Here is a 16,763-nt window from a genome sequence, read left to right as displayed (position 1 = left end):
AACAGAACACAAAATTCCATCTGTTCTGGGTTGGATGGCTCATTTTTTTAGCCTGAAGAGAGAAGCTTTGAATCCAATTTGTGCCTCTTGCCAACTGTGTCCCAGAGTCCCTTGGGGGGGCAGAAAAGTGGCAAATGGCTGATAAGCTTTACAGTGGGTCAGGTCAGGGCTGGATTGACCTGTGCTGGGATGGGCTTTGTTTGGCTCAGGACGGGTCAGAAATGGATGTGTAATACTGTGGCAATGACCAAAGCCCTTAAATTGAATTGGATTCCAATTTTGCTGCTTTCAATTCTCTTGCCTTCTCTTCCTGCCTTCTTTGTCTCCAACTTGGATGGGGAAAAAGAGAGAGAAGTTGGTGTGTGAAAGAAAAACTTGGATACTAATTGATTGTGCAAAAACAAATAAATTGGATTTAAGACTCATTCAGTAGTATGTTGACAACTTTACTGACTTCTTCCAGGGTTTGTCTGCCCGCCTGCATGCAGCACTGCCATGTAAAGTTTCCATTTGAGCAATATTAAAAAGTTATCAACCTGGCTTAAGAATTACCCAATATAAACAAACCCAACCTCAGGGGCTCACAGGCTAGTGTCCTTTTAGTGCTAGTGCCAGGCTCGGATAAATGGGAGGGTTGCATCAGGAATGGTATCCGGTGTGAAGTCTGCCAAATCAAGTATGCTTGTCCATCCAGTGTGACATTCCCTTGGGAAATAAGGGAGTAGTCTAAAGTACTTTGTCCGATAGCCACATTAGCTGTCTTCAAGTTATCATTACGTTAAGGCGTGCAATGGCAAATAATAAAACAACAATGTGGGAGTGTTGCAGCAAATGTAATCAGTTGCGTCCATGTGTAATATAAATGGAGATTAATTTAACAGGGTAACACAATTATTTGTTTATTAAAAACTGTTACACTTCTCTAGAAGTGAAGATGAGAAAGTCTTCCAGCAACTAGAGACGAACAGTGGCAGCTTACCGTACCAAGTATGGAGCCAAGGGACCAGAAGCACAGAACTACCTCGGCAACCTAAAAATATTTAACTTATTGCACTATTGCGCAATCTTTATCCAAAAAGTCTCTTGCCCGTGTGTTATCAACCTTTGTCCTGTGTCTTAGCACTGTGATAAACACTTCAAAGTTGCTTAAAAGTTTCTAAGTAGATTTTTCTTATATTTTCTGTTGTGATAGAAGGCATGTGGTGCTATATAATCGCCTCTAGACAGTTTATTTCCAAGCAGTTTGTGGAGAAACAAAGTGTTGTCAGTTCATCAGTAAATTTTATGCATATCTTTTTTCAAGCTAATATGCGTTTTATTAGACTGAACACAAAGGAAAAATGATTTGAAAACTCTATCTTATAAGAAGTCATGTAGGTGCTACAAGAGTTTGATGGTGCAGTGTTATAGTCCAGTTCTTTGAGAATAAACTTAAAGTCTAACCTCTGACTTTAAAGGACTATAACACATTCTCATCCCTGACAGAACAGCATGATGCCAGAGTGTTTTATGTGTATGGACATGTGTGTACCAGCGTGCACTTTGAATTTGGTGCCGTTTCCCTGAGGTGTTCCCGGTTCACGATACATTCTTGCTTCTGACCGAAAAAGAGGTCTCTAAAACAAACAGCTGCTCCTCCATATTGAATGAGCTTGCAATAGATCAAAAACAGTCACTGATCTTTCCACGTCTTCTCCTCAGGGGAAAAGGGCCGCTGAAGAATACGTCTGATGTCATTAGCGCCGCCAAGAAAATTGCTGAGGCAGGATCAAGAATGGACAAGCTGGGCCGCACCATCGCTGACCATGTAAGTTAATATTAATCTGTAGACTACAGCTTCATTCTTAACATCAGAGTATGTTTAGCTTCGTAAGGTAGTAACATAAAAGATTTTGTTCTGTTTCAGAACATTTTAACTCATACATAATGTAAAATGGGACCAATCTCAGATCAGTGGCACATGTTTCAGACTACATGGAAAATTATTAACATTTTGATTAGTTTGTCTAATGCTACAAATTAGATTAGATGTTCATCATTTAAAGACAAACACACACAATTTTAATTGAAAATGGTAAAGGTCTGCCTGCTGGCATTGGAATACTCTTGTTTAGTTTCTCTAAAGTCCTATTCATTCATATCACCACATCTTTCTGTGCATTACAACATTTGGCAATGCAAACCCCTCCCCGAAGAGTTCCTTTGGCACCCTGTGATCAGGTCTTCTAAAGTTGTTTTTTGTTTTGTTCAAAAAAATAAATAACAGTAGTACATAACAATTCGTGTTTCAAGTTACATGGTGGTGTACTGTCAAGGTTTTCATTACCTGAATTTGCAAAGCTTTTTTTTTTTTTTTCCTTTGACAAAACTTTAACAGACAAAAACAGAAAACATCCACTACATGAATTACTTTTTTTTTTTCCCCTCCCCCCATACTTCTTTCTTTTATTTGTTCTTTTGTCTATTTAGAAGCAAATCAAAGAAACAGGCTTGCGCTGTGGGGTCCTTTCAGACATTAACTGCAAAGTGTTGTGTGACTGTGATGCAATCCTTACCAGTATTTACCATTTCTTTCAGTGTTAAACCCTCATTCTTCCATCTCCCCCCTCCCACTTCCATCACTTGTTCACATCTATTCCCTGGCCCAGTGACTATGGTCCTTGACATCAGGAAACACGCATTCAATTATCCATGGCCTCATATTTCACTTAAATACTTGCACTGTAGCGCTCCACAGGGAGACATGTTACATGATTTATCCCCCAATTTATTCATGTGCCGTCTCTAACGCTGGGGCTTACCTTTTTCTCTCCAACATGTATACATTTTGGTGTGAAATCATGGAAGAGTTTAGTTATGTTTTTAGCAAGACACAGTTGTCAGTTTGAGGCTTTCTCCCTTAAATACATCACTTGCTCTTTGTGGTTTGACTATAATAGCTGTGGGTTTTTTCAACTTGTATTCAAGAACACAGTCACTCAGAAAGGCACTCACTCATTTTAGATGTCGAAGCCAACGAGTTTTATCAAAACTTTAACAGTTCTTTTACAGCTGATAATATAGGTGAAATGCTGCAAAAGGTAGAAGCCTGTTTGTTTCTTTTAGAGTTTAAATTAAATACTTCAGGGCAATAAGTTTACAAGCTTATTTTGCGATTTATCAGTTTCTAATTACTTACTATACATGTACTTTAAGTGGCGAACTGCCAATTCCTGTAACCTTTATTTCCCCTCTGATTCAAATGGGAAGAGGTTTTTCAAGTATCCTTTCCATATTCCCTGCACAGGGAGAGGTCGTGGTTATCCCTTCTTGTAGCAGAAACATCTGCATTCAGCTTTAAGCAGATTCCACCCCCCATAGTCTGACATAATGAGCTGCTGGCCTCCTAATACCCTGCATATCTGATGTTTTATTTAAGATGGCCTCAGATCCTTAATATTACAACCCCACGTCTATCAAAAAGTAACAGTGCTACCTGTACTGACCTAATTGCATTTGAATCATCTGAATAGGGAATAAGCTCTGGAAAGTGACTTTTATATGCCTCAGTGCTGCTTTTAAAGATGCTTATTCACTTTAATGAAAACAGCGCTATCCCCCAAAGAAAACAGATGGGTAACTGTGCAGGTGTGAGTGTGCATATCTGTGTGTGCATGCCTGCATGCAAGCATGTCTGTTGACTGACATGCTTCTCCATTTGGCAGTTTGTGTGTGTGGATGTAATAGATTCAGGTACCTATTTTGCATTTATGTACTAAACTCATTGTAGGTACTTGTTTCTTTCTTTTCTGTGTGTGTGTTTTGGTTATGTGTACGCACTATGAGAGGATTTTGGGATTGGAGGCACTCAAAGTATGAATAAATGAAGAGCTTTGGCTGTTGAAACAGAAGTCTTTGCCAAGAGTGAGGACCCCTTCAGCCTCTGAACCCATCCAGCTGTCCCTCTTAGCCTTTCTCTCTCAGCAGAGACCAAAACACTCGCAGATCAGGCGACACTCTCCCATAACACATCAGCCAAGGCTCCCAGGGATGGACATGGGGTAGAGACGAGGGGAATGATGGAGATGGGGAAGAGAGAAAAAGGGGGCATTGCATTTGCGTTGAGTGAAGTATGTCTCTCCTGAGAGATGAATCTATTAAGAGTGCTTCGCCTTTTAATTAGCAGCATAATTGCCAGGTGGCCGTTTTTAAAAATTTATTTACGCAGGCTGTTTATTTTTAGGGCCATATCTTTAACAAAGCAGGAGATGCCACAGGCCCACTTGCAGCAAAGGCAGTGCGCTATAGGATGGTCTGCATACTCCATCAGCAGTGGTTAAGTGAATCACTACCAGGATGCACATAGACTGACAGAGTCTGAGAAGCAAAGGCAAAGCTGGGACTGCTCATTAACCTAGGCATATTAATCACTTGCGCTCTGTGCCTCTGGCCTGCAGGGCCTGTGAGGGTTTGCTCCTCATATAAAACACATTGGCAGATGGTCCCAGACTGATAGCACAGCATCTCACCCCACATTTCTTCCTTGTACAACTGTGTCATGATATGCTTGGTACACGAGTGCTGTGTTCAAAAGAACTGTGCAGGTGGACATGGTCTAGTTTGGGGTTTTTGAGAAACTGTTAAATATGTGTAATGGAGCCTTATTAAAATTTAAAGAAATGAGTGTAGTGCAGAGATGAGCTGCAGGATTTAGGTCATTGCTGTACAAAGGTCTGCACTGCAGTTTATTAAGAATTTATGACCCTCCTCTGCAGGGCACCTTATGAGAATTACATCTGAGGGGCCAGTAAGCAAATAATGCTATGTAATTGAGATTTATAATGCAAATGTGTTAGCCACTATGTAGCCTATAAATTGCAGCTGCTTGCCTTCTTACCAACACTTGCATGTACACATGCAAACACGAGCACATAAAATAAGGCTTACATATTTGGAGAATAGGCATGCACATGCTGTGTGCATTTGTTGCGCAAGCTTTATTCTCCTGATGTTTACTGACATACATAATGTACTTTTCCAATTTGCATTCAATCAGTAAAGATTTATGGTGATCCACTGGCTCTGTCGCTGGTCACAGTCTGATCCAGGCTCCGGTCCTAGACACTGTACTCAGGCAGGGTTATAAATTACCTACTGCAGAGAAGAAGGAAAGTCGCCCAGAGAGCCCACAAATTCTCAACTCAACCACCAAATGAAGATTTCTTTTTTGGATTTCTTTTTTTCTAACCAAGCACCATCAGCTCCCATTCAGTTGCATTTTATTATTTTCATCCATCCATATGTTGCACTTGTCCATTTCAGAGTTCCCAGGGTTGCTCCCCCAGCTACCATAGGGCAAGAGGTGGGGTACATCGAGGACAGGTTGCATGGCCGACACAGGAAAAAACGGTCAACCATTCACACTTGAATTCACACCTATTGTGAATTCAGAGCCAGAAACTATTTGCTTTAGAGCGTCAACGTTAAATGTAAGTGTTTTAACATGACTCTCTCTGGCCGTGCTAAGTTATCAGTTTTGCTTACAAGTCCGACAGTAAAATGCCTGACTGACAGGTGAAGTGTGAACATTAAAAATTGATGAGGACCTTTTAATTGGTCCCTGTGGTTACCTCGACAGGTATTTTTTTTTTTTTTTTTTTTTTTTTTTTTTTTTTGGGGGGGGGGGGGGGGGGGTTGTTTGTTTTTTTTCCTCTTCCTGGTGTGCTCCCAGCTTGATGTTCTCCTGTCTGCTTCAATGTCACATTAACATTCCCAAGTGCCAGTGTAATTGAATCAGCCCAAACCAAATACGGAGCTTCTTTTTAGCAGCTGCAGTTAAGAAATGTAGCTATCATCACATAGTTTAAAATGAACTGTTGGTTGCCCATGGAAGATTTATTCTTGACCCTCATTAGTAATAGAATCAGCACTAGCTTGGTAAAGTAAAGAATGGGCATTACAATTAACCTTTACTGGAAAGATTTCTGTGAACAGAAAGCAAAGGAATATCCACTTGATCAGAGGTCTTACAAAGAAGATGCAGGGCTGCAGGATAATACACCACCAGTATACTGATGGAGTCCAGTGTTTTAACTTGTTTTTCATGGTGTTCATTTATCTTGATACGTGCTCAATAGGGATGGGTATCGAAAACGTTTCTTGTTGAGAACCACTGTTTCAATTCCTTGGAATTGTTTGCCATTTTTTGCAAATGATTCCCTTATCGATTCCAGTCGCCCCGAATGACGTCACCACGTTGCGGAGCGTCATTTACCTGGCAGTAAACATGGCAGCTCAAACGCTCAAAAGTTTGATTATACTTTACGAGAACGGATGACAGCAGGGCAACTTGCAATACTTGCAAAGTAGATATTTCATTTAAGGGAGGAAACACTACGAATATGCAAAAGCATTTGCTCACAAAACACACCATAACCTTAAATGAATGTCGTGTTTTTAATTCTGCTCCGGACTCGTGAATCTCAACCCAGCAGCAGCGGTAACGTTTGCACGTCCTCTCCCGTTAATGCAATCTGCCTTATTACAAAACCTGCCATGACTGTGCGCTGCATTTAGGTGACCATGATGAGAGAGACAGAGAGTCTGGCTGGCTCAGATGCTGGCAGTTCTCGCTGCAGTCTACCGGTAGCGTCTCCTTTCAGGCCAGGATAGACGAATGTCACCGAGCAGTGACTAAGTTTGTGGTCAAAGGCTTGCACCCATTTACCACAGCAGATGCCCCCAATTTTCGGTAAGTGAATGTGTTTAATTGTAGGCAGGGGCATTACTGGATATTCTTGTGTAATTGCTACAGAATAATTTATGTTATACTTTGTTATTGCTACAGAAGAATATTTATTTTATTATTTTACACTTACAGTTTTTTTTCCTGGGGACCCTGTGACACCCCATTGAAGAGCCATAGGCTGGATCTCTTAAGATCTCACTGTTGGGTTTAAGGCCATGTTACTCCTAAATTTCTATCTTGTTCAAAGAGAAGATATAAAACAAAGTTCTAAACTATTCGACCATAGTGTTCTCCTTTTTTAAAAAGAATTGAAAGAGAATCAAATCGTTAAACAGAATCGAAAATGGAATCTGAATCATGAAAATCTTATCAATGCCCATCCCTAGTGCTCAATTATCCAGGTAATTAAATCCCAAAAAGTTGATTCTGTTCATCTGGACGTAGCGTTTTCAGTGGGAGAAACGTTTCATCACTCATCCAAGTGACTTCTTCAGTCAGCTGACTGCACGTTTCCCAGCCTTATAAACATAATGACTGAAACTAGCAGCACTGACAAATGAACTTTGATCAGTGGTTGTTGATCAATGGTCATGACAATTGGATATTAATGATCATGAAACTGATCTCACAGCCCATTGTTTTTCATTGGTGCAATGTTATGCAAATGTGTTGTTTATAAGGTTGGTGAAACCTGTAGTGTATTGTGTCACAACAAGTCAGGCATACCAATGGGAAAATGCATATCTCATCTTTGTCTTACATGGCACGTTTATGGTTGTATGGTTGCGAGACCTAAATGGTTACTTTAGAGTCCTGGGAAGTTTTAATCCATCTAGTTTTTATCCACAAGTAAAGCTGCTTTGAATTTCTTACTGCTGAGGTTTTTCAGTTTGTATGCTTTTGAAGCCATCCCATTTTTTCACTATTGTACATTTTGCTGCTGTTTTGGTAAGTTTTAAACCCCATATCATATACTAAGCATTGTTTATATTGTTGCGTTATCTTGAGATGTCTACACAGACTATAGCTGGAAATTGATCACTTCCCGTCAGTGCTTAGCCATATCTCGTACTTCAGTTCTCGCCTAAAGAAAACAGAATGGTCTTTTCAGCGCTTTGTTTCCTGTATCTCCAGAAGAGTTTGCCATGAATCTTTTTCCCCCCTTTTTTTGTTGTTTTCCCGTGGCTATAAGCACATTCTATCTCTTTCATCTCTTCTTGCAACCCCTGTGGCAGTTTTGAGGTGTAATCGCAGATAAAGGTGCCCAGCGGCTGGTTGTCCTGAAGGTCCTTTGTTATGTTAGGCATAGTTAATTATCCAGAAGCTTCTACCAGACAGAGACTTGGTCTTTTTTTTTTTCCTCCTCCACCCAGGAGTAGTTGCTCGCCTCTGTCAGTGCGCCACAGGGTGGCTGTTGCTACAATGTAGCTTGCCATCACCAGTGTGTGTGTGTGTGTGTGTGAATGTGTGTGTGTGTTGTGGTGTGTGTGGGGGTTGGGTGTGGTGGGTGGGGGGTGGGGTGGGTTGGGTGACTGGATTGTGTAAAGCGCTTTGGGGTCCCTTATGGACTAAGTACAAAGCGCTTATACAAATACAGGCCCCATTTACCATCTTTTACACTTGTATGCAAAAGTTTGGCCTAATTGGTAATATGAAATTTAAAAGTATATAGAAACTGGTAGGTGCAATAAAACAGTTTGCAGCAAAGCTTGTTATTCTGACTTAAAAAGCTAACTGAATTTGGCCTGGACAGACTTAACCTTTGTCTCCAGTATATCTGAGCAGTAATTCTTTATAGACAAGCATACCAACAGGCAAGGTTCTGTATTGTATTATTTATTTTTTCCCCATTGAAGCTATTAAAATGCATCCACAACACCAGACTGTCAAACTCACTTGAATAAATGTTTGAGTGTTTAAGCCTGCCTTTCAACTGTTGGAGAACAAATTACCTATTGGTGTTTTATTGTATTTTTTTTTTTTTTTTTTTTTTTTTTTTTTTTTTTATTTTATTTTATTTTTATTTTTTTATAGGGTTGAAAGATGCTTTATCAGTACAGTTTTTTTTTCTTGTTTAACTTTCTAATTGCACTTACAACTAAGTCATATCTAAATGAATGTATAAATGGGTCTTTTTGAGTAAACAAGATAACTGGAAGAAAGACTTCAGGAAGCAGTCCAAATTTAGAGACTAGAGCAACAGGTCCCTCCAATAAATACAGTAAGAGAAAACACTCAATTGCCTGAGGACAGTGGAGACTAGATTTTCTCATGACTGAAAAGCAAACATAACAGAAAACGCTTCTTGGGTCCCATTGTTGCATGGCTCGCCCCAACAGGTTGCTGGCAGACACATTAGAATGCCGCACCGTGAGTAAATATTGGAAATTGGCATTTCCTCTGGGTGATGCGTCCGGAAAGGTCAGCGCTGGGCGGTGGCAGCTCTGTGGCTCTGCCTCTGCTCTGTATAATAGAACTGAATAGCACTCGCCAATGATGGGACCTCACCATCCGATCATTATTTAAATCATAGATTGTGTGCTTTGTGTTGAGTAACAGAGAGAGCTTTGTTCAGCATCCTGCACTGTCATTCTTATTGCCACATTTCCTGTTTTTTGTGTGCAGTGGATTGGAAAGAAATACATTTTGCTTTTGATTGGATTGTGATGTGAGCTTCTCTAGAGCTACAGCTTTGATGCAAAGGAAAGAAAGAGCTACCCACTCTTTTCAGACCCACATAAATGTGTAGTACACTAAAAGTCTTGTAAGGCATTGTTACTGAAGAGATTCAATTAGCAAACTAGAATACTGATCTGGTACCCATTGTCCCCATGTCATCCATTGTTTCACCTTTCTTTTTCTTTAAAAGGTACTTCAAGAAGTGAAGGGGAGGCAAAACTACACTAGAATCTTTGACATTTCTGCCTGTACTGCTGGCTGCTTTTGAAAAGATTTGTCCTTCTAGTTTGTTCTGAAAAGATAACCAGAATTGTCTCTAGTGCACCTATTCTTGATTTGCCATCTCTCCACAGTAGCTGGCAAGGCAAAGTTGACTGTCCTATTAAACAACTGTTTTTAATTTCAGTTTATTCACTAGTAAATTAAAATACAAATTCCAATATGATCATGTACAAGATGGCTTTTGCGCAGCTCAATTTGACAAATGACTACCCACAGCTTATAAGTTTGTTCCCAAACACCAGATAATATACACTCATTCCCAACATTACATTGTCTTACTAACCTGAATCACTAAATCTCCTAAGAATAACATTAATCCACTACATCCAGTGAGTGGTACATAAAAATCCTTAAGTTTTTTTTTATAATTCTAAAGTTTTGCAAGATCCTTGCCATAAAGGTTACATAAAAAGGCTTGTATGCAATTTTAGAGCAGCACACAAACAAGACAAAAATAGGCAGTGGTGTGTTCTAATAGTTAAAAACTCACGCAAGAGCAGATTTTGTTGAGTGAACCGTTTCAATAACAGGCTAGATTATTAACTTGACTACCGAGGGAAAGTGCTTGCACAGCCTGCAGATGCAATAACATTTAGGTTGTAAAACTACACCTGAAGTATTAATTATTTATAGCATAAAGTCTAAAAGCAGAGATATGTTGCCCTTTGATCCACCTGGTTTTAGGGAAGCGTTGACGTAACAGTGCGGGTAGTTATTGAGCTACCTTAGTTTTGCCACCTGCATTTATCGCACTTCTATTTCCATTTGCAGCACCCAAACAATTCAAGGTGCTCTTGTCTCTTCTTTTTGCAACTTATGTATTCACATGTCACAGTCAGAGCAGCGTTGCAGAGTTTCCTGAGTGCTAAGTGAAGCCAGCAGCTGAGCTGAGTATGAGCACAAGTGATGCTTTCAGTGCCCTGCTTCCAGCCATCTGAATACTTCCCCAAGCCTTCATTAGCATGGCTGCTGCATTCAGCCTCATCCCAGGTCTTTGCGTTTGCATCTCTCTCTCTCTCCGTTTCTCTCTGACTTAAATGCCCCTCCCAACTACAGTTGAATCCTTTCGTCTACCTTCCTTTCCCCAGTTGGATTTCTACTTCTTATTTACTCCTCCACTCTGTTCCCCCTCTGGCTCACTCTTCATCCCTGTCTTTTCTCCTACTTATTTTTCTTTTTTTCCCTTTGCTTCTTCTTCTTTCTTTCTTTTTTTTTTTTAAACCTTCCTCTTTCTACCATTTTCTGTGGTCTCACAGCCTTGTATTAGTCCTCTGCTGTACAATGATCATCATCTCTTTTTCCATACAGTTTTTAATAGAATGTCAACACTTAATTTGTCCTCTCTGCTTAGCCTGTCCTATTAGTCAGCAGTAGATGGTGATAATACAGGAAACAGGAATGTTGTTATTAAAATGTACATGGAATATCTAAAGAACTGTCAATAAATTGTAATTGTAGATGCTTTAGGATGTTTGTGTCCTATATGTAGATGAGGTCTATTTGAGTAGTTAAAGTATGCGTTGGTTGTATGTTCTATTCTGCTGTGGTGACCCATCACGTATGAATGAGTACAGTTGTACTGGGTGGGATGGTGTTTAAATTCATGCATGCATGGCTGTATGGCTGGGAGTGAGTGCACTATACTCAGCCGTGCACTCCGTTCTCCCACTAGGGATACTGATGCGCTCAGCAGGATTAGACGCATCATAAGTCCTAGTCTGTTTGAAGTGTCCAAAAATCAGGATCCTACTTATGTTTCCTCTTCCTCCCTCCTTTGATACAGAAACGAAAACGGGGGTTTTGTTGCCTTTGGTTAGGTTGACGCACTTGAAGAGGAGTAAAAGCCATTATAGCCAAGTGGGAGATACCCCTATGCCCCACTGTGTCATTTGCATGCTTATATACAGTGTTTCTTGTTTATCCCAAGACAAGCAAGCACTCATTTACACTCGTGTTCTTTAGCACTGACCTCACAAGCTCTGTCCCAGAGAGCTTTTATCAATTAAAAGATCGGCCCCAATTATCTCCATTTCACCTTTTCTGTGCACTCAAAATTAACAGGACCAAAGGACTCCTCCCTCTGACATTTTTCACAGACATGGTCATCCCAAATATTTTCATAGATATTTTGTGTTTGATAGGTGATGTTGACAATTGCCAGCCTTTGATCGTATAGCATAGCCAGTCTGATTGTCGCTGACATGCTAGCTGTGACTCAAGTCACTGTAATGATCTGATGTAAAGCATCGGAGCCCCATCAGACTGCTTAGATCCTTCACTTGATGAGCAGCTAAGAGTACTGTGGCCTAATTACTCTGGTAGCAGGGGGCTTGTTTAGCAAACCAGGTAGAGCCCAAGTGTAATTACGATGCTATAATTCAAAAAGGTTGCCAATGCTAAACAGAATACAGTTTTTGAAGCTCTTCACTTCGAAATAGCGTTTAACTTTAATGCTTCAGTGTATTCTTTTTTTTTATGTGCTTCTGGTTGGCTTTTGATAGGCCTTGGGAGCAAAAGTACGACTTTTTTTTTTTTTTTTAAACCTACATGAACCTATGGTCTCCAAATTGCTTAACTGCGCATTTTAAGGTTTCTCTGCACTATTACATGCTCACTCACTGATTAGACTGTATTTACCGAAGCCTGTTTGAGTGCTTTTCCAGCCCTGAGAAGTTTATTTGCACTTTCACGCCCAAGGTCATTGCTTAAGTTGTTGGCATGAAGGTGTTTTCAAACTCTTTTCTTCTAAGAATTCAAATTACTAAAGGCATTTTGAAAACAATCAATGAACTGTGCTTGGGTTTACACTTTCAGTAAAAAAAAAAAGACTTCACACAACATTCATATCAACACTAATTGACTGACAGCAATGTTTGCCTCCTACTAGAATTTGCATTCTGTGTGACTTGATCATATTTAACCTTGTGAAAATGAGTTATCTACCAGTTTGTGGGCGTGTGTTTTTCATTTTTGCTCAGAGCACTTTGATTTTGTGCATGTCTACCTTACCTGTCACACTGCTACTATCTTATTCTAAGGAGCTTGGAAAGAAAAACGTCTGGACTCGAATGAGAGGTGAAACGTCTTCAAGCAACTCAAAGAAGTCCAGACGCTTTTCTTTCCAAGCTCCTTAGACTACGATGACCTGGATGACTGAGAACCTTCACAGACATGCTACTATCTCATCCTGATAAAGCTGAACATAATTGCATTCATAGTAAATTTAACAGTGCCAGCAAGTGACTTAACTGATTAGCAGCTACATGCAAACAGGTAATATTGATAGAAAGCTGTGCATAACAAGGGTGTGTGTGTGTGTGTGTGTGTGTGTGTGTGTGTGTCTTTGTCTCATAGTGTCCTGACTCCAGCTGTAAGCAGGACCTGCACGCCTACCTGCAGCGCATTGCCTTGTATTGCCACCAGCTTAACATCTGCAGTAAAGTCAAGGCCGAAGTTCAGAACCTGGGAGGAGAGCTGGTTGTCTCTGGGGTAAGTTTAGCCTTTTCATTTTATCCTCAAGCACTTTAAGTTGTATATTCCAGTTTTCATTATCTTTCAACCTCACATCGGATCAGGCTGAAACGAGTGTTGAACTGAGTTTGAGTTTGAGATCGGATTTTTGTTTTGAAGATTGCAGGCTGGTAAAACTTGGTGACAGTGATGCAGCTTCAAATGTGGGCAAAGTGGCAGTAATTGAGAAGAATGAAGAGACTGAGTAGTGGTGCAAACTGTGCAGGTTTCAGGAAACTTGAGCTGCTTTGTTGTCAGCTTCATGGGATAATCAATGTAAACAGAACTGCACTTGTGTATAGTGAAATCTCAGAGGAATGCCTTTAATTTCTACAACAGTTCTTAAATCAATAGAATCCCACAGCTACTTTTAAAAGTTTTATCTGTTGTTGCCCAAATAAATTAAAAATACAGAGGCTTAATGACACCGGCTGCTGGTTGTGATTACTTAATGATTTATTCTCTGAACTATAAGTTGCAGCTTAAATTTTAAATTTTAATCGAATAAACACATAACGGCATTTAGAGGCTTTCTCTGTGCTGGAAAGGACTAATGTTGCCCTGATGTTTCCTAACCTTTTTACTACCTCAGATAGCACTTTGCAATAAAAAAAAAAAATTACAAGTCCTTTAAGCACTAATTAACCACTTACTTGCCAGTTAAATTCATTTAAATATCTGTGCAGGGAATAATGAATTACTTCCTCCTTTCTGTTGGGCAGAAATGAGAATATCCTTCTACTACTTTGAGTCAAGTGTGAGTGGCGTCTCTGGGGCTGTTAAGTGTGGGGATTAAATTGGTGTGACCTTTTTACATATTCAAAATTTTGTCACACGTGTTTGTATTTCAGACAAGGGACTGGTTGTTAATGCTTTAGTCTGAACTCTAGTTCATTTTTAACTTGATATGAGCTTAAAGACGATTTAATCAGCCTTTGCTTTTATCATTTTACAAAGCTGACCCTGTTCTTTTTTTTTTTTTCTTTTTTTTTCCCCCCCCCCCCCCCCTCCAACATCTCCTCCACCGTATCAGTTGGACAGCGCCATGTCACTCATTCAAGCAGCAAAGAACCTGATGAATGCCGTGGTGTCCACTGTCAAGGCGTCGTATGTGGCGTCTACCAAGTACCAGAAGAACAAGGGCATGGAGGCACTCAATATGCCCGCTGTTTCCTGGAAGATGAAAGCTCCTGAGAAGAAGCCTCTGGTGAAAAGAGAGAAGCAGGATGATGGCCAGACCAACAGAGTCAAGAGATCTTCTCAAAGGAAGCACGTGAACCCTGTGCAGGCTTTGAGTGAATTCAAAGCTATGGATAGCATCTAGACCCCTGACCTCCAACCCCACACATTTATTGTTTAAAAATAACAAAGGATTTTGACCAATGAGTTTTTCTATAGATTGAGCATGTCACTCTATCAAAGAGAAAAGCTTTTAGCATATTTCTTCTATCTTTCCATAGACCGCTTGTCTGTTTGACCCAATATATTCCTCCACTGCCTCATTTTTATTCCACCAGCTCAAATGTACTCTTGTCTAGTATCAAGTGTCTATTCTTCAGAAAGGGAAATCAACTGGACAAAGTTATTCAGTAGGTGAATTTAATGGATATGGGCTTGTGGTTATTTTGTATCCTAACCAGTTTCAGAATAAAACTGTGGGGTCTCCAGGGTGTAAGGCTTGATTACGGCAAAATGCGTTCTGTACTGCAGATATCAGCTATGCAAAATTTCAACTGCCTTATTTTTACCTTTAGGCATAACTGCAGTTAATTTGGATGTGGGAGTCTAACTGGTAGGATTTAAACATGTTTTGGTTCAGCCAAGTCGAGATATTTCCATGTGTGCCTGCATTTTTCTTTATGCCATTATGTATTTTGTTATGACACTATAAAAAGAAAAATCAGACCAACTTTAAACTTTATTGTCAGCACCGTACAATTTGATCCATTTGTACCCCTTGATTGTCAAAGGATATTTTCCTTTTAATTTAACCATCTCAAATTGTATTTGAATGAGTTTTATTGTTGTTACTGTTATTGTATTGTCTTCAGAAACCAAAGGTGACGGTTTATTCTTACCCTTCTCTTTTGCTACATAACTGATCTACTTGTGTGAACCTACACTTTAAGGCACAGGTCTCCAGCAGTTGAGTCAAACTTTGTTAATTAGCAATAACTCCTCTGTGTTTAAGAGAAACCGGTGGGCTAAAGAATGAATACACAGTTGTTGGTACTGTCCAAAGCCCACAAGCTTTCATTAGCTGTCAATGAGACCAAACACCACTACATTCTCAACATGTCCAAACTGAGGGATCAATGTTTTTCTCTTCACATCTTAGAAGTTGGCAAGGTATGGAAATGATTATCTGCCTCTTAACTCTTATTGTGTTGCTTGTCCTTTATATATAAAATCTTAATTAGTTTAATGCACAGTCTTTAAGAAAACACACAAACTGCTTGTTAGACTTTACAGAGTTCAAATAAAAGCAGAAGTTGTTAGCAGCGTGGTTTGCAGACATGTATGGTGGTGCATTGGTTTGCAGCAAGGCTTTTAAATCTTACTGTTTTGATCTTGGAACTAAATTTGTTTTGCTCATTTGACATCTGTAAACCATAGCAGGATGGGCATGCATGTTTTTTAGGGAACTGAGCATTTTGAACGTTTTTGTTATTTAGGGTTTTTTTTCCCTCCCTACTGTTAACCTTTTGCTGTATTTGAGTCTTGAGTTGATATCAAACTACATTGCTGTGGATTGTTTTGTTATTGAGAGCTGACGTATTAGTGGACACTTGGTAAATTTAATGTGTCTGCTTTATATCTTAATAAACTTTAAAGTGAATCTAATCTGTTATTTTGTAATTTGTCTTTGTACCACTGCCGACTAAAGTAATGTGCACTGCTCAAAACAATTAAATAAACACTTTGAAAACAAATCATCATTTGATGGAAATTAAAATTACCAACCTGCAGACGGCTGAACTCAAAGACACCCCAAAAATCAAAGTGGAAGAATATGAAGCCAGTCCATTTTGCTGAAATTACTATTGCAGAATTACAAACTGGTAGAGTCATTTGCAGGATCTCCACATGCTTGTATGCACGCTCTTTATCAAACTGTGTCCTGGTCTCCCACATCTGGGCCAGAGCCCCTGGATACTCTAAGTTGCCAGTTGATAGCATTGATGGACCGAAACATATCCCAGAGGTGCTCTACTGAATTAGAGTCAGGTGAGGACGGGGTCCTTTATCCTCCAGGAGGTGCCCACTGACTCAACATGTAAGGCTTGGTTTTGTTGTGCACTAGGAGGAACCCAGGAACCACTGCGCCAGCATAGGGTCTGACAATTTCATCCTCGATAACTAATGGAAGTCAGGGTGTTGTTGCCTAGGCTGTACATGCTTCAAATGGATTCGCCTCATCAGACCATTACTGTCCCTCTGATTGTTTGGTCAGAGACTTTCACACCAGTGTTTTGTTGGAGGTCATTTTGTAGCTCAAAGTACTCATCTTGTTCCTCCTTGCACAAAAGACCAGATATCAGTCCTGCCGATGAGTTATGGACCC

General features: G+C 39.9%; 1 protein-coding gene across 1 annotated transcript in view; it reads left to right on the top strand.

The window, feature by feature from the left end:
- Positions 1 to 16,042, top strand: part of ctnna1 (catenin (cadherin-associated protein), alpha 1) — a 77,765-nt gene extending 61,723 nt beyond the window's left edge. Inside the window, exons 16-18 of the mRNA XM_042218433.1 lie at positions 1,702 to 1,807; positions 13,043 to 13,177; positions 14,232 to 16,042. Coding sequence (XP_042074367.1) covers positions 1,702 to 1,807; positions 13,043 to 13,177; positions 14,232 to 14,522 — 532 coding nt within the window. The 3' untranslated portion in view covers positions 14,523 to 16,042. The remainder of the gene's footprint in view (positions 1 to 1,701; positions 1,808 to 13,042; positions 13,178 to 14,231) is intronic.
- Positions 16,043 to 16,763: the final 721 nt, after the last annotated feature.

The sequence above is a fragment of the Haplochromis burtoni genome, unplaced genomic scaffold, assembly GCF_018398535.1.
Source record: "Haplochromis burtoni strain Fernald_Lab_line unplaced genomic scaffold, NCSU_Asbu1 Contig_19, whole genome shotgun sequence".
NCBI lineage: Eukaryota > Metazoa > Chordata > Actinopteri > Cichliformes > Cichlidae > Haplochromis > Haplochromis burtoni.
Note: the sequence above shows the minus strand (reverse complement) of the source record. Positions and strands in the feature narration are given on the sequence as shown.